At 38.0% G+C, this 9,658-nt stretch overlaps 2 protein-coding genes across 2 annotated transcripts; one reads left to right on the top strand and one right to left on the bottom strand.

Annotated features, from left to right (window-relative positions):
• The first annotated feature begins 94 nt into the window (after positions 1 to 94).
• On the top strand, positions 95 to 1,621 carry msmp1 (microseminoprotein, prostate associated 1). Its single transcript, XM_067443802.1, has 3 exons — positions 95 to 348; positions 477 to 585; positions 1,085 to 1,621. Exons 1-3 carry the CDS (start codon positions 174 to 176, stop codon positions 1,251 to 1,253), a joined length of 453 nt encoding a protein of 150 aa, XP_067299903.1. The 5' UTR covers positions 95 to 173; the 3' UTR covers positions 1,254 to 1,621.
• Positions 1,622 to 2,268: 647 nt separating this feature from the next.
• Positions 2,269 to 8,257, bottom strand: rgp1 (GP1 homolog, RAB6A GEF complex partner 1). The gene is made up of 9 exons (XM_067451660.1): positions 8,118 to 8,257; positions 7,550 to 7,665; positions 7,254 to 7,387; positions 6,094 to 6,177; positions 5,684 to 5,833; positions 4,961 to 5,107; positions 4,196 to 4,323; positions 3,093 to 3,270; positions 2,269 to 2,820 (listed from the first exon to the last, which is right to left on the bottom strand). Exons 2-9 carry the CDS (start codon positions 7,663 to 7,665, stop codon positions 2,597 to 2,599), a joined length of 1,161 nt encoding a protein of 386 aa, XP_067307761.1. The 5' UTR covers positions 8,118 to 8,257; the 3' UTR covers positions 2,269 to 2,596.
• Positions 8,258 to 9,658: the final 1,401 nt, after the last annotated feature.

Below are 9,658 nucleotides of genomic sequence, written 5' to 3'. Positions count from 1 at the left end.
GGAGCGGAGAATGGTGATCACCGGAGAAAAAGAGCAAGTGGTGCCAAACCACAGCTTTTTCCTTTAACCCCCCCCCCCCCCCCCCCCCCCCAACCACAACGGCCCAACTAACCTGCCCCCACCCCAGAGACACACCTCAGGTAGGGGGTAAACCACTCCCCACACCCTTCCCCATGAATGCAAGGGGGTATAAATGGAGGTGCGAAAGTGGAGAGAGCGATTCAGAGGGCAATCAAACAACCGAGATGGGTTCCTTGGCGAGACATGGCAAACTGATGTTCTTCATCTCCTGTTTGGTGTGGACAACAAGTTCAGCAGCACCAATGCAGTGTCACTTCAACTCTCAAGGTGAGAGCAAATGTCCTGTCTCATGATATTCCCTCTAAATCTGTTTTATTTGAAGTGCACTTGAGGATCAGGCACTCTCAAGGCTTAAGGAGAATTAAATTCAGTGTGTTTGATGTCCCTCTTCACAGCTCTGTGTGAATATGATGGAAAGCAGTACTCTATGGGAGAAAGCTGGATGGAGCAGGGCTGTTTGCAGTGCACCTGCCTGCACCCTGTGGGAGTGGGATGCTGCGAAACGTAAGAACCGTAACATATCTGGCATCGTCGTTGAGACAAAAGTACTCTTAAAAATTAAGGTTTTATTGGCATCAATGGATCCGTGAAGAGCATCCATGGAACCTTTCTACTGCACATATGTTTCTTTAGTGGAAATATCTTATTCAGATTATTAAAATGTTTTGTTTTTCCTTTAAGAACTGGTTACTGAATGTTGTTTTGCAGAACACAAAATGGTTCTTTTATGGCTGGGGTTCTTAACTCTGGCCCTCGAGATTCACTTTCCTGTAGAGTTTATCACCCTTGATCAAAATCTCCTGCATTAAACTTTCGAGTAATCCTGAAGACCTTTAGTAACTTGTTTAGGTGTGTATGACTGGGGTTGGAACTAAACTCTGCAGGAAAGTTTAGGACTCTTGTTATCTGCCATTGCTGTGAAACCCCCCTTGTGAGACTTTTAATTTTAAGAGAGTACAATTTAATATTGTATTATTTGTATCTCATTATTGTCCGATTACAGTGTGCATCGGCCTGTGGACTTTCCTCCCTGGTGTGAAGTTCGAGTTGAATCTCTGACCTGCCAGGTCATGCTGGTGATGGCCTCTGATCCTCGTCTGCCCTGCATTCCTGGAGAAGACAACAATGTGGACCCAAGACATGGAACACTCAACATGAAACTAGAAGGTTAGCATGGAGGAAGCTTTTAAATCATAAATCATGTGCTTGTCAGCTATCTGTCTCACTGTAAAATGAGATGGGATATTACTCCTATAGCAACTGTATCCTCAAAACATATTTACCAACAATTTTCATTTAAGGATGCCTTCTCAATCTAAAGGAAGCAAGGAAGTGGTTTGACATGTACAGTATGTAGGGGAGGAAAGTGAAAGCATGTTTTTAATTCCTGTTTGATGTAATGGGAGTGAGAGACGGATCAAGTTATTTTTATTTTTATTGAATGTTGTGCATTATGTGCCTTTTCTACCATGTTATTCACTTTAACAGTAAATATCAGCACTGAATGGCCTGTCATTGTCTCTTTTAGTTCCTTCTCTCAATAGCCAAGATGTTTCAAGCTCTGAGAGCAAAATTAAACGTGTAAATCATTGTAATAAAACTCTATATGACACAAGCAATACTCTATTGAATGATTGAATACTCTATTAAAGCAATATTTGATCATACATTTTGTTCATGTTGCTAATTATAAGCTGCATAACCAAATGTTTTCCTTAATTACACATGTATTATTATAAATATCAACTGACAAGGTTTGTAATATATAACTGTTTGTCTAATATGTTGGTAACACTTTACAAAAAGGTTTTAAAAGTTTACATTAGTAAACTACATTAGTTAATATAAACTAATAATCAACCACTTCTACAGCATTTATTATTTTTTGTTAATTTCAACATTTACTAATACATTATTAAAATCAACAGTTGAATTTGTTAACATACATTTTGAACTATAACATGAACAAACAATGAACAGCTGTATTTGTATTAACTAACTTTAATAAAGATTAACAAATACAGTAACACATTTATTGCTCGATTAGTCCATTGTAGTTAATACATTAGCTACAAATAAAACCTTATTGTAAAGTGTTACCAGAATGTTTACTCTAATAATATCTATATTAAAAACATCTCATTTATCTTTTTATACATGTTCTCTTTTCATCCAAAAATTACAAGCTGCAAATAACAGATTTTATTCAGTTATGATTTGCATATAGATAACTGTACAAAATAGATGTAATTGAAATACAACAGAAACTGTGTATCGATATAATTTGGAGCATACATGGAAATATAGACAATAAATATAGACATTTTAACATTACAAAAGGTTAAGCAGTCTGTTGGTCAAGGCTGAAATGTTAAAATAGCTCATTGCACGGCAAAAGATATGAACCAATAAAACAACTCCAAAAATAAGCTACCTTAGAATTAGGAATAGACTGTAACACATCTCACAACAACATGTTAGTTTTATGATCTCCCAGCACAAATACCAACACAACTCAAATGTTGATGCTGTTTGTCCCTGTAAACTGTGAAACATATGAAGCTAGCGTGGGATTGGTGGGAAGCACTTTGATTGGCAGGTCCCAACTGAAGGTGTCCACATCCACGTGCTCCGCCCCAGTCCATACTGTGACGTCTGACTGATTCTGCAGAACCACCGGTGCCTCCACCGGCTCCCGGGCTGTGACAAACTCAAAATGCAGTCGCCATCTTAACGTCACTGGGGAAGAGAATAAAAACAGAACGGGAGTGTTTCCTTATCACTGTTGATTTAAAATTGAAAATGAATGAAAATATGTGAAATCAAGAATTAAGTGAAATCTTTGAATTTGAATTGAGACTTTGAATTTGCTTTGCCTGAACAGAGCTTTCCTTTACATACATAATAGTTAATAGATTTAAAACTCCCAGTTTAAGCAAAACAAGAAATAAACCAATAAGTCAGCCAGAGCATCTTTATACAACTTCTTTTATTAACAAAGATTTTCTAACCTATATCTGTGGTGAATCCTGGTGTGACATTGAGGGGTACAGGGAGAGAGAAATGGCTGGAGGCTGTGTGCAAGCAGGACTCTAGATGTCGGCCATGACCAGTGATACTGACTGCCTGGCCGGGTCGTCTCTGGTACTGCTCTTGGACCTCCTCTTCACTTTGCAGACTTACTGAGTACTGAGCAGATCACACATAAATTAAATACACATGAACATTCCAGGAGCACATCATGAAGCATTTACATTCTCAAAAGTTTAAAGCTCTATAAGTTTTTTTTTCCAAAGAAATTATTTACTTTTATTCAGCAAGAATGTATTAAATGTGCACTATGCAACTTTCCGTCCACTTCACCTCACAGCCGTTGGAAAATAGGACTCGGGCAAAAATCATGTTCATGGATGCAGTTATTAACATTACTGTAGAATGAAGAAGAACAGGACCGAGTGTTGTGGAGCTGAGCACAGCTGCTAGAGCGATTGTTACACAAACACCTGCCTCACAAGCACCGGGACTTTTATTATGACGGGCGCCGGGTACCCCACACTATTTCCGTTTTCCGGTCATGAGTATGAGGTAATGCAGCTCAGTTTATCATATTAGATATTATTAGATTTAGTGTGTTTAAAATTATGTAATGACGTTACTCTGAGTTCGCTCAGCGGCTGCTGTAACACTTGTTCACACTGCTAAGAGAAAAGCGTTTCTACCAAATAAAACCGGAACCCGAGGATAACACAGATATGACGCAATTGACAGGCGACTCCCTCAGACGCTATGCTCAGATGTCCCGGTCCTTGGTTAAAATAGCAATTTTCTCACATTTTACAAATAGCTGAAGTATATAACACTAGCCTATTTTTTTTGTGGATATTTTGCAGCAAAAAATAGTACATACTGCACCTTTAAATTTATCAAAAGTGACTTTAAGGATTTTTACAGTTATAAAAAACTATATTCTAATCTGAAACAAAATGCTGGGTTTTTTCGAGTATTCTATTCCTAAAAAATCCTGAAGAAATCACAGTTTCCACAAAAATATGAATCAATCTATAGTTACTATATAAACTTTTTTCAAACTTTTGAACCATAGTGTATACTATACCTGTAAACATGGAATATCCCCTTCAGAGAAAGTGAAGGTGCCGATGACATCTTCTCCAAGCCTGTACACAGTCTTAAAGATACAGAACTTAGCCACCTTTCCCCGCACATTGGTGATGTTGAACATATCTGTGAAAGAAATATACGTGCTCATTACCATATTCAAAACTGAGCAGAGGTGATGATAATATAATTTAGTTTTCACATGCCGTCACACCATTATAGGAATGACCAACTGGATGGCAAAACAAGGCTTTCCTCCATTGCCAGCCAGTCATTTTTACCAGGTTTGTAGTAAGTTTTAATGTAGTAAGACAGTGATATTAAAAGACCAAATTCAATATACACCTTATTGATGGTGCATACTTTGTTCAGGGAAGCAAAGAAAATGTGTTGCAGTAATATTCTTGGCTCATCATATAAAAATAAAACCCAGAACCACAAATCTTTGATTAGCATTAAACTTTGCTTAATTTAATCCTTTGCTAATTGACACTTTGCCTGTGTGAACCCTGAAGTGTTTTTCACGTTAAGCATTTTAAAAAAGCCCCGCTATTTTTAGTGACTGATATACTGCAGCAGGTGCTGTATATGGATGAAAAGTGCCCAAAACTTACATCTTGTTAACATATTTCTTTTTAAGATGAAAAATTGAAAGGCTTGTGCAGCACTTCTATGGCTGTTATGCCCTCTAGGGCTCCGTGACACTTTCTTTCAAAGACACAAGCCTTCCCACAATCATTACCACCCACATTCACTCACGCACATGGGCATCGACGTGAGGTGGTGATCATTAGCATATCCAGAGCTCTTTCTAGTGGTCTTGTATCTCTCCGGCTTCCTTCCTCCTCCTCCAGGAAAGGGTTTGAGGGAGCCACTTCTTCATCCTGAGGGAACGGAGGCTCTGGCATACCTGCAAAAAAACATCTTACTGTGCTGTGGGACATTATGGACTCCTATTATCATCATCTAAAACAAGCAAAAGTTCTTGGTTACAAATGTAGAGACATGCTGGCCACCATGAAGCGGACATTTTTTTCTAAGTTGATATGACTCAAATACTTATTTTATGTGAGTATACATAATTTCACACTAAAAGGCAGTTCACCCTAAAATTAAAAATGTGTAATTTACTCACTCTCATGCTGTTTAAAACCTGCAGGAGTTTCTTTCTACTATTGAATACAAAATAAGATATCTTGAAGAATGTTGGTAACCAGACAGTTGACAGCAGCCCTTGGCTTTAATGGTATTTTTTAAGTCAATGGCTACTGTCGTCAACTGCTTGATTACCAACATTCTTTCAAATATTCTATTTTGTGCTCATACAGGTTTGGAAGAACTTTTATTTTTATTTTGGGAGAACTATCCCTTTAAATCTAAAATGATTTAGCCTTTAGCCTGGTGAAATTAATATATGCTTGGCATGGACAAGGCTGAAAGGGTAACCACATACAAAGAGGGCAAATAAACCATGTGTGTAACCTACCATGCAACACTAGAACTCTGAAAGGGACTCGCAGTAACTTGATGGGCGAGTTGACTCGCTGGCAGCCAATCGTGAGCTTGTACACATATTTCACTGCTTGACCCCGGAAACTGGGTGGACCGTCTGTGGGCACGACCTCACTATAGGTATCTGAACGAGGAGAAAACATTTTTTGTGGTAGTCTCAGCTGAAAAAAAAGCTAAACATTGGCTGGCTGATTGTTGTTCCTATGCCATGAGCCAGTTTTTAGTGGACTATCAATGTGTAGGTCAAAAGGAATTAGCTTCATTCTAAAATTATTACTTATTACTGAAGTTGTGAAAGTGCATACGGTGTAAACAACACAAACGCTGTACAAACAAATTGTAATGTGTAATCTAAAAGTGTCAGGTTTAAATGCAGTTTCTTACAGGTCTTGCTCTCTCCAGGGTCCAAACGAAGGTCACAGAACAAGATCTTAGGTGGTGTGTCCAGCACACACTGCCCTCGTTCACCTGGATCAATGAAGAAACAGGGAAATCTCTCCTCATGATCATGATCTAAATCCCTGCTCCAAAATCAAGAAGTTTCCAGTGAATAACGCTGAGATTAAAGAAACCTGGATAAATTAACAAAGCTGAAATGAACCATGTCTGTCGTCTAATCTGCATCACAAGCACACCTTCTGATAGACTTACTGTATTTGGCTTATACGGTGATATGAAAGGCACAATTCAAAAAGACCAAACAAAAAGAGAGATTACAGAAATGGACAAATTCTCAGCATAGCTAACAGGAAGTGGCCAGTGAAAATCATTACACTAATTGATCTTCACATGCTTTGTCAGCCATCATCAGCAGCTTCTTAAATTTTATAGGGTATTCTGGCTGAAGTGATTGACTTTTACTCGGTTCCAAGGTGTATTTCAGCAGACTGGTAGTTGTTGTCAAACTTTGAATTTCTTCCAATTAACTACTTTTGTGACTTTGATAGATTTATTCTGCACAGCATGTTTTACTCACTTTCTATTTTTTCCATTTTTTAACCATATTTTTATTCTTTAGCTTTTGGAAACCTGTAATTGCTGTTTTTAACCTGTAGACCTGCTTTGTACTCTGTACAGCACTATGGATCAATCTATACTATGTTTAAATGTGCTTCTTAAATAAATGTTGTTGTTGTTATGTTCATGCAATTCATGCTGGATAACCTTTGATCCATTTTTAAATATTTACATTTATCATGCAATTTCTCTTTTGTAATTGTGTACTCCACATATGGCAAGAACAGCGTACTTATCAATATAAGTTAACTATTTGTATTTTCCACAACCTAAACATTTGTACAGCATTTTCTCAAATTGCCATAGTCTGAGTACATTTTTGAATACTTTCCGTTTCAGATTTACTTACTATTCTGTTCTACTTCTGAAAATACCAATTGCTACTTGTGACAAAGAAACCTATGTCTAAATAACTACCTTTAGAATATGGCTGTTATAAAAAGTGACCATGATTCTGGCCACTGTATCCTCGATTCAATATTTAAAAAATGAGTAAAACGAGTGTGAGATCAGCTGCTTATTTTCACCTCTGCTTGGTATCAGCACGGTGTCACTCTCAGCTTGCACGTCCTGCTTGGTGCCCTGAGTGGGCAGAGCTACGCGACTCTCGCTGGCATGGAACTGGCAGTGGATCTGAGCACTAGACCAAGCCAACATCTCACTGTGGAAGATTAACAGAACTGATCATTTCAGACCTGACAGCACATATAATGACTGAAATTAGGATATACACCAAAGCACGGCGTTGTTTAACTTATTAATGAGACAGTGTCCAAAAAGCAACCTTGCACATTACAATCAAGCTGATTACGGTGTTCTTTACCTGCTGGCTGATGTAGACAGATGTGACATGGGGTTTGTGAAGGTTATGAGACACTCTAAAACCTCCCCGGCCAAAAACACAGGCCCACGGGCCATTGATGCCATCACCTCAATCATCTAGGAAAAACAGAGAGGGAGAAATGTTACATGCAAAGCACCTTATAATAATAAATGTTGGTCTATATTTATCCCAGCTGGACAACTTGTTTTATTTTTATTTTTTATTTTTTTTTGGGCTGATTGCAATGTTCTCACTAAACTAAGAGACCAGCGTAAACCGGTTTAAGATGTTATTAGCAGGGTAGAATAAAAAAATAAATAAAAAAAAACACAGATAAACATTGTGAAGAATAGCTAGTCTAAATTTACTGTCTTGATACCCGTGGCACTGATTAAAAGAAAAAGAATATCCTAATGAATATGACGATAACAGGAACATATGTGCAACACTAGACTGTAGATACAGAACAGCTCACGTTATCTATATTTAAAGAGCTAAAGTCGTGCAGCTGGGCGCAGCGACGAATATTTATTATGTTAGAACATTTTTTTTGTTCACTTTACAATACCTCGAAGTTGCTTAAAACAAAGGACCACTATATCTTCCCGTCGATAGTTTCTACGTCGTATCCGTAAACCTAAAAAAAAATTAAAGACAGGGTTGCCGGTGATGGTCCAGCAACTTAAAAACAAAACAAGAAGAGACGGGTTTCTCTGGGACAATATGAGGTTTCCCTGAGTTTCTCCAAACGTCATTCAAGCTACATTTATAAATGGAAAATGAAACGTTGCCATACCATGGAAAAGACTTGAGAATAATGTTCTTCATGCATATTATTTTGTATTAAACAGTAAAACATAACATGAGAAAGTATAATATGTCATCGTTTGAAACAAACTCCGGTATAGCGATTTGTGAACATATCATTCCAATGAGTCGATTACTTTGAATGAATCAATTTAGAATCAGTTGAGCAGGTTCAATGAACGACATAGCTTACATCAGAGCCATAGAGAGAGATGGCTCTTTCTCTTTCCCTGCGTCTAATGTGATGATCAGTGCCCTGCCTAGTAAACTAGGGAGCTGATTTAGTCAATAGGCTGACTCCCCGATCAGTGCCCTGACAACTGAACTAGGGAGCTGATTAAGACGCACCCTATGGCTCTGGCTTACATGTACATTCATTAATATTAAAATTAATTTAAATTTATTGGCATATTTTGTTGTTGTTGCACATTGCTTTATGTATGCAACGACTAACAAAGATAATGATTTTATTAGCGAAACCATGACTGGAACAACCTTTTTTTTATTATTGTTATTTAGTCTGTTTCAATTTAGTTTGTTCCAGTCATTATGGTTTAAAAAGTTAATATTTTTTTATATTTTTATTTTTATTTTTTATTTTTACATATGGCTGGACCATAGACCGTAAAAAAATATGGACGACTCGACATCATCCGTTTCCGCTTGGCAGATTTGAAGCTTTCAGGCGGCCTTGCACGGCGCTGACATCTTGGGACCGAGTCTGCGCAGTAGCGATTTCGGGACCGGAGTTGCGCAGTAGAGCGCAGGAAGTAGAGCAGGAAGTACAGTCGCGATATCAAAAGCCCGCCCACACTCTCACAGATGCAGAACAATTAATTATGTTGGTGTGAAATAAACAGTTATGGAAATGTAGAAATTAAAGCTAAAGCTCTAATCTGCTCCCAAAAATTTCGAAAAAAGTCCGTTAGTGCCTCAGTGACAACTTCACTCAGAGAAGCCGTCAGTCTCAGCTGTCAATCATGACGTCACACCCCCGTTTTTATAGCATTAAATAACTAACTCAAACTAAACTTATTTTTAAAACGAACACGTGAAATGAAATCATCGTGATGATAACTGCCTTCAGTGACATAAACTAACTTTGGGGAAACATTTTTGAAGTGTAATATTATTATTTAGTTTGCCTCGCGTCCATTAGAAAACACAGAGGGGCGGCTATACTGGGACCGGTCACCGGGGGGCGATCGAGGCGCGAAAGCTTCAGTAAATGAGAGGGAGACTGCAGGCTTGGGCTGGACCGCATGATGTAAATAATTGCTGAATCGATTTTGAAAAGGATCT

Source organism: Pseudorasbora parva, chromosome 1 (assembly GCF_024679245.1).
Source record: "Pseudorasbora parva isolate DD20220531a chromosome 1, ASM2467924v1, whole genome shotgun sequence".
Taxonomy (NCBI): domain Eukaryota; kingdom Metazoa; phylum Chordata; class Actinopteri; order Cypriniformes; family Gobionidae; genus Pseudorasbora; species Pseudorasbora parva.
The sequence above is the reverse complement of the archived record's forward strand: the minus strand, read 5'-3'. Positions and strand labels throughout refer to the sequence as shown.